The sequence below is a fragment of the Podarcis cretensis genome (assembly GCF_951804945.1).
Source record: "Podarcis cretensis genome assembly, chromosome: 8".
Classification (NCBI taxonomy): Eukaryota; Metazoa; Chordata; class Lepidosauria; order Squamata; family Lacertidae; genus Podarcis; species Podarcis cretensis.
The window spans coordinates 59,582,691-59,597,968 of NC_137177.1; the positions used below are offsets into that span (position 1 = coordinate 59,582,691).

The window sequence follows — 15,278 nt, forward strand, 5'->3', positions numbered from 1 at the left end:
ATATTTTGAATAATTTCTTGCATGTAACTGACAGACAGAAAATCAGAAGTCCTTCTTATTTTCTTTTTAGGTTTTCCTTTGGTGTCCCCTACTCTGGGCCGTTTTTGGGGTTAAGGATTACACACACATGAAGGGGATGGATGGTTGGTGGAAGGACCCTGAATGAGAGGCAGGGAAGGGAAGACCTTCCAGGATGAGAGACTAGGAGAAGGAAAGGAAAGCTCCCAGGTAAGAGCTGTGAGGATCCATCACTCAGTGGGAGACATGGGTTAAGAGAGGACTCTGCATTTTCTGTTTCCTTTTTCTCTGTGTTTTTGTTTTTATTTAGATTGGTTTCTTTTATCTTATTGTATTATGAAAACACTTTAATAAAATCTTATTTTTTAAAAAATAAATACGGTGGTACCTCGGGTTAAGTACTTAATTCGTTCCGGAGGCCCGTTCTTAACCTGAAACTGTTCTTAACCTGAAGCACCACTGTCAGGGAACTGCCATCAGGGCCGGAGGGAGAGAGCGGGCTCCAGAGGGACTCCAGAGAGCGTCCCGGGATGGGGAGAGGCAGCCCATCTTCTGGGGAAGGGAATCAGCGTAGCACCAGTGGAGAAGGGGGGCAGATGGGGGAATCGGCGAGGCAGTCCCATGACTCCTTGCCGGGGACCAGCAGGGAGAGTAGGGGTCCTCCGCTGCCCACACCCTCCTTGCGCAGAAGGCTTCCGCGCAGGGAGAGTAGGCGGAGACTAGGCGTCAAAGAGCTTATTTGCTGGAAGAAGTTCAAGAAATGCCCACTGACAGATTCTGCCAGCGATTGAGACAGCCACGGGCAAGTGGCTGTCCAGACAGAAAAGGTTCACTCAGGCAACCCAGCCAGGTGTGGCGCCGGTTTACGCACGAGCAACCCCTAGAACCATTACAACCACTTTAGCTAATGGGGCCTCCTGCTGCCACCGCACTGCCAGAGCACAATTTCTGTTCTCATCCTGAAGCAAAGTTCTTAACCTGAAGCACTATTTCTGGGTTAGCGGAGTCTGTAACCTGAAGCGCATGTAACCTGAAGCGTATGTAACCTGAAGTATCACTGTAAATCTCATCAGTTCTGGATCAACTGCAGCATTTTCCTGACTGTTTCAAAGTGCTGGTTTTAATATTTAAACCCCTGTATACTGCATAATATACAACGGGGTCCCCAAGATGGCACTTGCAGGCACCAAAGCCAGTACCGAACATGGTGCCTGCAAAATGTCTCTGTAAATATAACCCCATAAAATCAACAATGCACCAGAAAGTGTTTGCTCTTTCTGCTCAGTTCCTACTTGCACCGGCTCGCCCTCTCCTACATGGACCACACACTCTTAAACATGTCTGAATTTCACTGGATGCCAGGTTTGTTCATCCACCCTCCCTCCCACTCCGAACAGAGGAGAGGTATAAAGACCTTCTTCATGTGAGCAAGTACAGTGGTGGCTGATATAGGTGCCTTTTTTCCATTGTTAAAGAAGGGTGTCGGTGGGCAGGAAATACTTGCATGATTTGTCTTTTTCTGCTTCTTTAGATGTGGCTGCCATTTTGTATTATGCCACACCCCCATAGCATCCATTTTGTGACACTTTCTCAAAATTCCAAATGTGCCCATCAAGGTTACTGACCCCTGGAATACAGAATGAAACCTAGGAATCTGCTACCACATGAACCTGAATGACAATTATAATGATCCGAGGCAAGTGGGTATTGGGGAGAGAGCTTCATTGGTGCTGGTATCCCAGCTATAGGATGCTTCTCCCCCGCCCAGGATGGCTCACCTGGTACCCGTTTTCATGACCTTTAGCTGCCATATAAACTTTTTTATTTGCCCAGGCCTTCAATCATTAGAACTTTTATTGCTGCTCACATTTGAATTCTGGCTTCAACTTTATCAACTGCTGTGTCATTTATGGTGTTCGGTTTTTTTTTTTAAAAAAAATATTTCTATTGGATTTCACATTGTTTTACATCTCATTAATATATATAACGCCTTGAAAATTATTTGAAATGCAGGTACACATATATCTTTGAATATAAATACATAGCTGGCACAGAAAGAGTAAGGTAACTGCTATAAAAGTTATGGAAAAGCTTACACTCAAAATGGGACGATCTGAAGGCTTTAAGTTACTCTATATGGGAAATGCAGTAAGAAAAGCACTGCTAGCTTGGGACATGTGGCATTATCAGATTTGCTGGTAATTAGCTAGCTTGAAGGTGAAAGTCTGCAAAGTACTTTTTGGCACCAACAGATTGATAGCAATAATGGATTAGCTAGTGCTAGAAATCTGCCACACGTTAACAGGATTGGAGAAAGGTAAAATTAATAGTCAGGGGTCAGCAAGGTTTATCTTGTCTGGGCCGGATCGGTCCTGCGGAGATCCCTCTGTGGGCCGGATTGTGCGCACACCCCTGTGATTTTCAACATCTGCACATGCGGAGATGCCATTTCTGACACCGCGGAAGCGAGTCCCTGCGCTGTGTGGGTTTAGTGCCACACGCGAGTGGGCAGCTCAGTTCGGGGGCGGCTCATGGGCCAGTCAAATGACCTCCGCGGGCCACTTCCGGCCCATGGGCCTTAGGTTGCTGACCCCTGTTAACAGTGTAGCTAATTCAAAAGCCCTTCAGATTGAGAATATATATATGGGAAATGATGAGAAACCTCAACATCATTTCTTCTAATTGTGAAGTTGGCAGCCCCTGCCTACCAGTACAACAGCAAAACTCAGCCTCCAAGAGAGAAAAGTTCCTGCAAACACAAGAGACACTCCAGGTATGCAGAAAAAGTTGTGTATGTGTGTACACGTAGGTTTCAAGAGACCTATGGGGAAGTGTGGAAGGATAAAGGGAAGGCTGACACCTACACCTGTGCATTGCTCTCAAGCTGCCCTGTAACTTTTGAAAGCATGACAGCAGATTGTAGGAACAACACAAGACTATTCATATTGGCAGCTGGAACCTAACACTGATGGGGTGCATCATGACCACGATACCCTCCAGCTCAAGATTCCTTTAAAAGGGTACAGAGGGATTGGAAAGATAAATGGTTCCCTTAAAACAGATCAACCCTTAAAAGGACTAGTTAAGCTGTGGATGGGGCACACTCATTCAGCAGTTTGAAGTATTCTGGAAGGGGCAGGAATTAAAGAGTCTGCGCACCTTCAGGGGAGACTTCATAGCTTAGTGAGAGAACCCATTTCAGACACTCCACTGGAAGATTCAGACACAGATGTCCTAGTTCTATGCCTGGGCCCTATTGCACATTAAAGTAGGAGAAATGATTTCCCTATCATTTACTCCTCTTGATTATTCACAGGCAGGGTTTGAAATTAGCAGGGTGCCAGGTGCATTTTGCGCCTAAACATTCTCCATTTGTGAGTACCTCCAGAAGTCTGGGTGCCATTTTCTGCACCTGGCTAACACTCAAGAATTACTGAAATGTATTTTCTTTGAAGCCTCAAAGTATATGTTAAGGATTGACAGTATGTTAAGGAGTTTAACAATAAAGAGTAGAGTGTTTTGAAAACTGAAGTATGGTACTGATATTCTTACTGTAAACACCAAATTAAACATGTATTAACCATTTCTGCTAAAAATGTGATATTAACAATGTGTCACTTAAGTGAATTGCATATTAATTCATTTTGATCAAAATAATAAATAAAAAGTGTTGCTGACACACCCACCCCATGGTGATTAGACATTCTGTTTTGGCGCTCACAATCCAGGTTTCAGAAGCCATTTGGCTCCTAGCTTTCCTATCCCAGTTTCTGACACTGTTCACAGTCATGTTCATATTACTGAACACTAAACTATTATCACATAGTGTTGTCTCCCTCTTTCAGTGCTGAAAAAAAGTGTTTAATACCAATGGTGCTGGAGATCAAATAATAAAAACAGCAAAATATTCATATAGTTTACGCGTTTGGCCTTAAAATGAGGAAATTAAAGAGATTTCAGACTGTTACCATCTCATTTCCCCAAAGTGGACTGATTTTTTTGCTGAACTATGCTACAGGAAGGAAAGATGAATTTGTCTCCAATCTATTATAGCAACTTCATGTTTACTTGCACTGCAATACTGGAAAATTAGCTCATTTCCACCAATGAACTCTGGATGGGGAAAAATGCATGGTTACTGCAAATTAATTTTATTACATTTAGAGAAAGCAAGGTGATGTGCTTTGGTAGAATTAACAATAAGAAATAAATATTTTGGGGGAAATACGCTGAAGTACTCTGTCATCAAACAATGAGTAGGGCAGGGATATGTTCAATGTGATTTAATTTGGGTAAAAAATGGTTACTGGTATTATTATTATTATTATTATTATTATTATTATTAAATTTGTATACCATACCATACCCATAAATCTCAAGGCAATATCAATGGATGGGTCTGTGAACTTTTTCATATATCGTCAATCTACCAAAAAATCACCCTAATAGCTACTCGTACCATTCTGGAGAATAATGAAATATATACAGTTGACCCAAAGCGTTTTCAAAATGTAGTGGCATGGCAGCTGATTCTATGTTGCTAGATTTCCGCATATAGAATGTCAGAAACAGGCCATAATAAAGTGAAATCCTTATTGTTTTTGTCACTAAGTTGTATAAAATATAAATGCTGGTTACTAAGGCAGCTATTTAGATTGGAAGGTATTTTTAGAATTAAGGGAAGAGGTGTTGCCACTTCAAAGACTACCACGAGAGACCTACCCGCCTCCTGAATTGATGAGCAAATGTGAAAGTTATTGGCCACCACGTGGTGTGAGAGCCTACAAAAAGAGGAGGCATAAGGGCCCTCCGGGTGAGAGCTAGAACATCTACATCATCCCAGATGAGAGATGCTGCTGGGTCCCCTGGATGTTTGGAAAATTTGGATCTCAACTACCGGATAACATGGTTATAGGGAATCCGTGTCCACACTGTCTTTTCTTTGCTGTTGCTGTCAAGGGAAAGTTGTTGGATCAAGGCTGGTATGAAGTGCAGGGCAAAGAGGAGGAGGGCTTCCTTGGGCAACACGCTATCAGGCAAAAGTCTAGGTGGTCAAATTTGGCTTGTGGTTTCTTAAGTGCCTGGAAAGCGATGTAGGATGTAGGAGAATGCGAACAGTATTAAAACTATGACTGCATGTGGAGCTTGAAGGTGCAGCTGCAATCTTTACCTTCCTAAATGAAAGGGGAGGAGAGGCACATGAGAGCAGGGAAGGAAGACTGCCACACATGAGAGTGTGGTTCCCATCCAATGCATGCAATTTAGTTATAATGAACCTCTGTGGAACAAACAACCTTTTGGAATGGCGATTCCCCCCCTCCCTGCCCAACACACATTTTCTCTCTGCTAGGCATCATTCTCTGTTTAGTTTTCAGCTTGTCTTGTTTTATACAGTGCTGTATGGATTTTTTTGTTTACTTATTGACATTATGACCATTTCCAATATGTTTTTGAATTGTTATACTTATTGTTAATTTGATATGTGGTGAGCCGCTTGAGGAACAATTTTGTGGAAAAGAAGCATACAGTTAGACAGGTGAGGAAAACTGATACTGGATTATTGTGCAAAGATTCAAATGGACTGTCTTACCTTTCAATTTATTGGTAGACAAGTAATGGATAACATTACTCAGGAGCCTCTCTGGATATCCCTGTATAAGAACTTTATCGCCTTGTCTACAGCTGTTCCATTAGTCAGCGATACAGAATGGGTTCAACTGCTCTGTGGTATGTACAAATTATTTTAAGACATGCATTTTGCTGATGCACCTTGCTAAACCAGCTACTGTCTCATGTATTTTATTTCTGACCCTTCAATAATAAATTCAAAGCACAATGAAAAACTATTTTTAAAATGAAAATTATTAAAATGGGTGGTGTGAAAGAACATAGTACAATACTTTTATGGGCAAAAAAGTACTGCAAGATTATATTCTCCATGAAGTACTGGTAATGGTGGCCAGTAAATTCAGCTGCATTTTGGCAAAGAGAAGACCCTGCTTTGAAGGCTGGGGCCTTCCAATCCTACAATATATTATTTTAAACTCAACATGTCTTTCATATGTCTAAATCAGACCCTGTACCTTGATGGGTGACCAGGAAGGAAGCTAAGCTTGCTTGAGTTCACTGAAATTCCAGTGCTGGAGGAGGACTGTTAGTACAGTGGTACCTCGGGTTACATACGCTTCAGGTTACAGACTCCGCTAACCCAGAAATAGTGCTTCAGATTAAGAACTTTGCTTCAGGATGAGAACAGAAATCGTGCTCCGGTGGTACGGCAGCAGCAGGAGGCCCCATTAGCTAAAGTGGTGCTTCAGGTTAAGAACAGTTTCAGGTTAAGTACGGACCTCCGGAACGAATTAAGTACTTAACCCGAGGTACCACTGTAAGTGGTAGTGCTGATCAGCTTGAGAAACAGTACAGGTAGGAAATGGTTTTGATTCAATGGGAGGGGGTACAACATGCCTCACATATGTGAAGTCCAAATTTCCATCTCTGATCTTGCTACTTAAAAGGATCTGAGATAGCAGAGCAAAACCTATCATCATCATCATCATCATCATCATCATCATCAATTGAATTTATATACCGCCCTATACCTGGGGGTCTCAGGGCGGTTCACAGAATAATTCTATACCCATAATGCTGGAGATCTACTGCTGTCAAGGCATGCAGCATTTGACTAGATGGATCAATGGTCTGACCCAATGTAAGACTGTTCTTTAACCAAAGCTTGCAACTGGATGAGCACCACTAGCAGAATATACTAATACTACTCAGAGCAAGCTAAAAGGTTAAGTAGTCAGCACTGCTAGCATCTTGTAACACTGCAGTCAGGAAAGATATACAGTGGTACCTCGGGTTAAGAACTTAATTCGTTCTGGAGGTCCGTTCTTAACCTGAAGCTAATGTCACCGTGCCGCCACCACACAATTTCTTTTCTCATCCTGAAGCAATGTTCTTAACCCGAGGTACTATTTCTGGGTTAGTGGAGTCTGTAACCTGAAGCGTCTGTAACTGTAATGGGATCAGAGTGCTGGCCAGAGCAGTGGGTAATTATGTATCTATAATGCTACACCATGAAAGCAATTTATTTTTGCAAAATAGACAGGTTATTAGGGAAACAAAGTGCTGTAAGAATAAATAACTATGTGATAAACTAGCGTTTAGGACATACACACAACAGTTGAAACATTTCAACACTGAAGCCCATGAGAGAATGGTGGGTTCTGCCATACAGAATGTTCAAGCTCTGATTTCCTGCAATGAACAGGGAGTTTGAATAGATGGCCTACAAGGCTCTCTACAACCATAACAAAAACATCAGAAGATTTTGTCCACAAGTATTATACTGACCAGTTTTCTGAGATCCAAAAGCTACCCGCAAAGGTTTGAAGATGTAGTGAGTATTAACAAATAATAAAATTATAAGTATAATCATATTTTTGTTAGGATTACATTTTAAATGATCATCATTATAACACTTAGGTCAACACAGGAGTTGCCAAAATGAAAGATCATGAGATCTGCTTTGAGCAATGATTACTAATCTGAGGTGATGATTATCTTGAGGTTGTTTTTTTTATGCAGCCTTATTCTGACTGCGACTACGGAGCACAATATTAGTTTACCTCACAAGTCAATGCATCTGAGTAGCACACACTATTTCCTATGCTTTCTCAACACCCAATGCCCAACTGTGGTTGCATTTGGACGTAATGCTCAACTATGGCTTAGAGTTATGTGCATGACCCTTGGGCTTGTTAGCTCTACCCTCTGGCATGACCAAAAGCTTTCATTTCCATTACATGGTTAGTCTGAAGTATTATTTGGGAAACACGCCAAATTCAAAATGTGGTTTATGATTCTGACTTGTTCCCAACCACAGTTGAAACAAACCACATTCTGAGCTTAGGCACCTCAAGAACTTTGGTTAGCAGGTGGGGTATAAATACCCCTGAATACATAGAATAAATAACAGAACACAGTTAACTAAGCAAAACTTCCAATCTCCTCCTTGCATCCACCCCAGAAAAAGAGCTGAACTATGATATGGTGTGATGTATGAATGGACAGACTGTAGTTACAGCTTGGCATCTGGGGGCTGCTATGCCTAGAGACAGTAGCGATGAGCTGATAGAAAGGGCTGTAGCTTCATGTTAAGAGTATTTGCTTTGCATACAGAAGGTCCCAGGTAAAATCCTTTTCAGCCAGGGATAGGAAAGACTCCTGGTCTGAATTCCTGGAGAACGGCTGCCAGTCGGTATAGCCAATACTGTACTAGAAGGGCCTACAGTCTGACTCAATAGAAGGCAGTTTCCTATGGTCCTAAATGACAGTAGACACACAGCTCTAAACCATGATTTGGTTACCGTACATGTTTGGAAGCACAAACTATGGCTTGGGATCTAAACTATGTTTATCGCAGAGCATCAAACTACTGAATTTAATACCCACACTAAAACAGGAGACAGTACTTAAAGAAATGCACAAAAACAACATCTAACAGACAATCAAACCTCAGCCACTTTCAGAAGTACAGTACAAGCCTATCTCAAAATTACAGGATTCCCCAGAAAACAGTGCACATGGAGAAAAGGTTTGTCCATTAAACTACAAATTTCTACAATAGTAATTGATATTATATCATAAAAATGCAAAGTAAGACTTCTATACCTGTCTGCAAGATGGAAGGGGAGGTGATTTTTCATAATCTGCTTTGCAGGAGAAACTTACAGGAGTTCCATTCTTTGAAACCAGATTTGTCAACAGAAAGTTTGGGAATTCTAAATGGAACTCTTTTCTTCAGTTTAAGCAAACACTTCGCACTCCAGAGGTAACATTACATTTACTGCAAAGGTTCATATGGGTCCCACATGCCTTGAAGCAGGTTCTAAGAGAGACATATACAGCTACCTGAATAAATCCACATGCAATGCCAGCAATAAATATGCAGCTAAAATATTCTCTCTTCTACACATTCTAACCTTCTGTGATTATGGGACAATGTGTCCACCCTGCAATGAAAAATAATAATGCTGACTCTGCAATGGCACCAGCATTTGTAAAATTAGAAAGTAATGAGAAGTCAAGGTAAAAATCACTGAAATGTTTCCATATATACACAAGATTATTACGATTAAAGATACACAAATCAAACAAGTAAAAGCTGCAAACTACCTTGAAACTCCAAAAGCCAAATTGTTTTGCTGAACACTGCAGGTTGTAACTAATGTTAGCTCTACCCAGAGCAGACCCCCCTAAACTAAATGGGCATGACTAACACATTGTTGATAGATGTTACATATTGCTGTAAAAATCATTTGAAGTGTACTAAAACACAGTGAATGTGGAATGCTACTACAGTTAAAAAAAAATTGCCAAGCACAGAAGAAACAGGCAGCATGGCCACTTCCTAGAGAACTTTAAAATGCTAGCAATGTCAAAAAATAAAAGCAAAAAGAGCAGGCAGGATATGATGGAGGCACAAGAATGGGGCTTTGTGCACAGGTGGGGCATTTTAAGACACGTTGAAATACCTTACATTTAATTTAACAAACGTGTGTGTAACGTGCCATGGAGGAGTTGTGCATCAACTGCGCAGATGACTTTCTTCCACGCCCTCTTTGTACTGCACACAGGCAAAACATTTGTATTCAGAAAGGCACCTATCTCCTGGGACCTTGCATAATGTAACATTATGAGTGACAAAGATTCTCTTTAGAAAATGTGGATTGTACAGAAAATCAAGTCTTTGCAGGAGCCGATAGATGAGGTAACATCCCCTTCCCTGATGTGTTGAACACACAGGCCTTGGTAAAAACCCAAATGCCATGCTCTTTTTCTCTGTGTGTAGTAGGCTTCCTGGCCCACGCACTACCATGCATTGGAACACATGCTGCGACAGCACAGAAAGACTCAACCCTCAGCGTGTCCTTTGATACCGTGCACATATGCACCTATTGCTGTGGTACTCAAGATCATGAGTAGCATGCATTTACTAATTTTCTTCCCTCCATAGAAAAAAATATGCACCTGAGTGCTTCTCCACCCTTTTACATGTACAATGACCAAATAGCACACCACAGCAAAAATATATAATCTGCGTAACAGGAGATGTGAAAGCTTCCCCCCCCCCCTGCATTTCAACTTGGATGCACATAGCACACAAAGGTAGAGGAATTCCCATATTCAAAAGAAACAAAGAAAGGAGTGCACTACATCCCAATTTGAGAGAAGGAAGAGAGAAAGAGAGAGACTGACTTGCATCTCAGATAGGAACAGGAACATATTCTTGCTTCCCACGCCATGTGCTCCTGGGCCAAGATTGCCAGACAGCATGTTAAAGAGACCACCCCCTATTAAAGCACATCATTTGCTGCAGAATAAAATGAAAAATGCTACAAGAATCTCACATACGCAACTCATATGAGTTATTGTGGATCTCCAGATTAAAAAATAAAACAGTAATACAGGGGTCTTGGTGGCCACATGTTCTCCCCTATGCACCCACCCAATGGCCATTATGCTAACTGCACCCCAAATTCTGTCAAATTCAAACCTGAGCAGCTGACAAATCTGGCCAATCCCCAAACACACTCCAGGCCCTTTCAGACCTCTGCAGCAAGACAACTCTGTCCCCTGCCCCAGTGCCAAAAAGTAAGAGCACAACAGCATTGCCTTGAGTGGCAATCATGTAATCCAGACTAGCCCCCAAGAACAATCCTTCAACAAACCTACTCCGCCATATATTTTCCAGCCTAACCTAGCTACCATCCCAATCGCCTTCCTGACATTGGTATCACTGCTGCAAGTTCTTCGCCCCAGCTTGTAGGTATGAGCTTTTGGCCAAGTTTCTACTTCTGTCCAGTATTTCTCAATGCTAGACTATAAGCAATGGGGGAGGGGGCTCAAACAGCACTGGAGCACAGCTATGGAAACCTCAATGCGAAAGGATCCTTAAAAAAGAAGAATCTGCCAGCACATGTGGAATAGCACAGCCTGGCCACTGAGTAACTTCTGCCACCCTAGGCACCTGGGACTCGACCTGTGGGACCTACTTCTAGGTCCAAAGGTATAGAAACACTTAAAAAGAAAAAAAGGAGGTAAAAGGAAAAGTGAACGACTGAACCTTTGCCTGGAATACTTGTTCTTACCAATCGATACATTAAGTACACATTGCCGGGAAGCAACTGCTCCACCGTTTTATAACCTTGACTAGGGCCTAGTCACACTACCCGCCCCTTTTATTTCCCCTATCCTAACCCCACTTCCCCCTCTCCGATGTGATCCCCTTCCCGAGGCCTCCCTCCACGGTGGAAAAAAGAGATCCTGGGGGTTGGGAGAGAGGGAGAAAGAAGCGCCAGCCTAACCCCCCATGTTGGTCTCCTCACCCCACCACTCCTTGGCTGTAGTTCGCCTTCTTCCACGGGGTGCCGGTGTAGGCGGGCTCGTCCGGGCCAGCTTGCGGCCTCCCCAGGGGCCCGTCCCCCGGCGCCGGGACCCCGCTCTCCCCGGCGGGCCCGAGCAGGAGGGTGTAATTGAGCCCGAAGGTGCTGGCCTTGTTGTCGCGCTTCCTCTTGTTGCTGGCGGCCGAAGAACCCGAGCCGGCGGGCGGCGATGAAGTGGAAGACGAAGAAGGGCCAGCTGCCGAAGAGGCGGCGGCGGCCGCCGGGGAAGGAGAAGAGGCGGCGGCGGCGGTGGAAGAAGAAGTAATAGAAGAAGACGAGGAGGAAGAGACGGCCGCGACAGGAGGTGCTGGGGCTGCAGCAGCTGCCCGGGCGCCGGGCCTGCCTGCCCAGGCGGTGGCGGCCGGCGGCTGCGGCGAGGAGGCCTGCCGCCGGTGGAGGTGGTGGTGGTTGTGCTGCTGGTGGTTGGCGCTCTCGAGCGGAAGGAAGTCGGGCTGAGGGTCGCAGCGGGGGCCGCGGGACATGCCGGGCGGCGAGGCCGGGCCGACCCCGGGGTTGGCGGCGGCGGCGGCGGCGGCGGTGTTGCTGCTGCTGCTGCTGGAGGCGGCCGAGGCGGGCTGCTGCTGCTGTTGTTGCTGCTGGGCGCGCTGCTGCTCGTGCTGCTGCTGCTGCTGGAAGTAGAGATTGCGGACCCCTTGCGTGGTCTCCCAGATCTGCATCCACAGGCGGTTCGAGGGGCCGAGCTGCTCTGGCTGGAACCAGGCGATCCGGGGATCCATCAAACGGGGACCCGGCCCTCGAGAGACTGGGCGGCGGCGGCGGCTACTCCTCCCCCGCCTGGCCCGGCCCGGCCCAGCCCAGCCGGCCGAGAGCGCGGCGGCGCCCACCGGCTCGCAGCGCTAATGGCGGGCGGACGAAGGCGGCGGCGGCGGCGAGCAATGGAGAGAGAAAAGGGAGACTCTCCTCCGCTGCGCTGTGTCGGCGGCGGCGCCCTCCTCCTCCTCCTCCTCGTCTGCCCAGTGAAATGACTGGCGGTCCGGGGCGAGAGAGGTCGGCCAGGCGCTGAGTGGCTTCCTTCTCGCTTGGGCTGCTCCCACTATCGCTGCTCCTTCGCCGCCGCCTCCAGCACACAGCAACCCCCGCCCCTCTCGGCGAGCGAGGCGGGGCCCTGGCGAAGAGGTGGCCGCCGCCGCCGCCGCACGGGCCGCGCGTAATAAAGGCGTGGGAGGAAGACGGAGGAGGAGCAGGCGGCGGCGACGACGCCGGGAGAACCGCGCTGTGGCCGGGCTTGGCTGCTGCCGAAAGCGTGCGCGGTTCAGGGCTCGGCTAGGCCCGGCCTGGCTCAGCCTGCCTCTGCCTTCGTCGTCGTCGTCGTCGTCGTCCTTCTCCCCCTCAGGCGCGCTCCAGTCCATGGAGTTACATCCTCCACCATGGCAGTCGCACCGTGGCGACGGGCCGCGCTGTACACTAAGCACGCACGCTTCTTCTCTCCTTTCGAGATTATTACTGTTACCATCACCATCGTTATTTCGTGATATAACAATAGCTCTTACGTCGTTCTTTCACTTGGGATGGGGTGGGGGGGACACAGACACAGCGAAGAAGCTCCCGCGTTCTTCCGGAGGAGGGGAAGGCGCGTTTCTGGGGGCACAGAAGGGGGAGCCCTTAAAAGGGCTGACCCGGGATCATGGGGCTGGTCGTGTCGTCTTACCCCCACCCTCACGTCCCATTTCTTTCCGCCGCGTGAAAGGGGCCATCACGCAACTCCCAGCATGGCAAGAGTCCAGAGGTGCAGCCATGTTAAGTCCTGGTTACGGCAAGCGCCAAAATCGAGACCTCTCGGCGCCTTCGAGGGCTTGGGCTGCCATCCTGTGTATACGCGCTGAACTGGGAGCGAGTCTCATTTGAACCGGAAAGGACTTCACTCCTGAGCGGGGCAGGCGCAGGGTTGCGCTGAAACTGATTTTTTTATTTTATTGCGGCATGGGCTTCTATGGACTAGAGGCCATTTTATCAGAACACGCACACACATCCGAGGCATTTCAAATACTGCATGTGTAACACAAAATGTAGTCTTGTGGCACCTTAAAAGGACTGCTTCACTTAATGCTGCAGAAACTTTCAGGGAGCTACACCAGCGGCGTACTTCGACTGTTCAGCCTAAGTCTCACCATAACTAGCTGGTGCTTTGAACATTAAAAATCCTAGCAACAGTACTCCTGTAAGAACAAAAGAAGCTCCGGTTGAATCAGGTTTATGACCCAACTATTCCTGCATCCTGTTGTTCATCCAGATGCCTGTGGGAATCCTGCTGCAAGTAGGATTCGGGCACAAGAGCCCTCCCCCCTCGCGTGGTTTTCAGCAACTGGTATTCAGAAGCACTGCTGCCTCCAACTTCCATGAAATTGTCTAATCTATCTATCTAGGTCTGTAGCTATCTGTCATCACTGCCTCATGTATGTGAGCAAGTGTCATAGTTTAACTATGTGCTGCCTGAATAAGTTCTTCTTTTTATCTGTCCTACATCTCCCACTGTTCAGCTTCACTGGATGTCCACAAATTGTACTATTACAAGAGTGGAAAAACAACTTTTCTCTATCCGCTTTCTCCATGCCATGTATATTTTTATAAACTTCTATCATGACCAGAGCCATAGCTAGGTGATCTTGCACCCCTGGCAGAACCGTCCAGATTGCACCCCCTAGCCATGGACAAATTAGCTCTTCTTTCCAACTCTCCTCCAACCCCCCCACCCACCCATTCAGTTCACTCTCTATTGAAAACCATTTCTTATGAGGCAATAATCAATATTTATATTTATGGACACATTTTAGCTGATTTTGCGCCCCCCCCATCGCCTGCGCCCCTGGCGGAGGCCCACCTCACCACCCCTAGCTACGACCCTGATCATGACACCTCTTTCTCATCTTTTCTCTAAACTAAAATATCCAAGACATCACAACCTTTCTTCATAGGAGAGTTGCCTGCAATGGCACGATAATAAATTGATTTGTTGACAAGCTGCTATTTCTTTATGCTACCCCAACCCCAAATCTGTCAACCCAACCATCCCTATGATTGTTTTAATACAGGGCAGTCTAACTTCTCATACCAAGTGGACCACAATAGCACTTCAACATGGAACCTGCAAACCGCACACTGCCTTGTGCAGAGGGCGAGGCGGTGAGGCCCAAAATTGACGCCCCACCAGACCACCATGCTTCCTTCCCAAAGGGATAAGTGAGGCACCAGGCTTTGAGGAGGCGGTACAAGGGTCAGGCAGGGTCCTAGAGCTCTCCCATGTTCTTCTCAAAGCTGGAAAAGCACTAACTAGGCTTTGGAAAGGAGGCTAGAGTAAGGTTACCAGATTTTTTTCAATGAATCCGGGGACACTTTTCAACTTCAATGGATTTTGTATGGGGACTGATTTGTAAATCCAGGGACTGTCCCCAGGAAACGGGGATGTCTGGTAACCTTAGGCTAGAGGCCCCTAGGACCTTTTTCCCAAAGCCCATAATCTTGTTTTCCCGGCTTTGGGAAGGCAGTGCAAAAGCTGTGGGGAGGGTGTCAAATGTTTCCAAGGGCTGCCAAAAAGGCAGTGAGGGCTTCATGTGGCCCTCGGACTGCATGTTAGACCATCCTGCTCTAATAGTTCATTTATGTCACTTTACATTGTAAGAGGCTTTGTACCTTATCCTCACAACCTACTGCTCTCACACACCTCCATGCACGCAAACCTTTTGCTGGAGAGACAACAACACACACTCTCCTTCAGTTGCTGTCTGTGTCCACTACCTTCATAAACAGACGTGCCATCTCTCCTTTAGGTTTGCCTGCATTCTATCCACCATA

At 46.0% G+C, this 15,278-nt stretch overlaps 1 protein-coding gene across 2 annotated transcripts in view; it reads right to left on the reverse strand.

Annotated features, from left to right (window-relative positions):
• Positions 1-12,972, reverse strand: part of TENT4B (terminal nucleotidyltransferase 4B) — a 49,366-nt gene extending 36,394 nt beyond the window's left edge. The window contains exon 1 of one of the 2 annotated variants that reach the window (XM_079988787.1): positions 11,412-12,972. In XM_079988787.1, coding sequence (XP_079844913.1) covers positions 11,412-12,205 — 794 coding nt within the window. In that variant the 5' untranslated portion in view covers positions 12,206-12,972. The remainder of the gene's footprint in view (positions 1-11,411) is intronic. The other variant, XM_079988786.1, reaches the window with a different exon arrangement.
• Between the last annotated feature and the right edge of the window lie 2,306 nt (positions 12,973-15,278).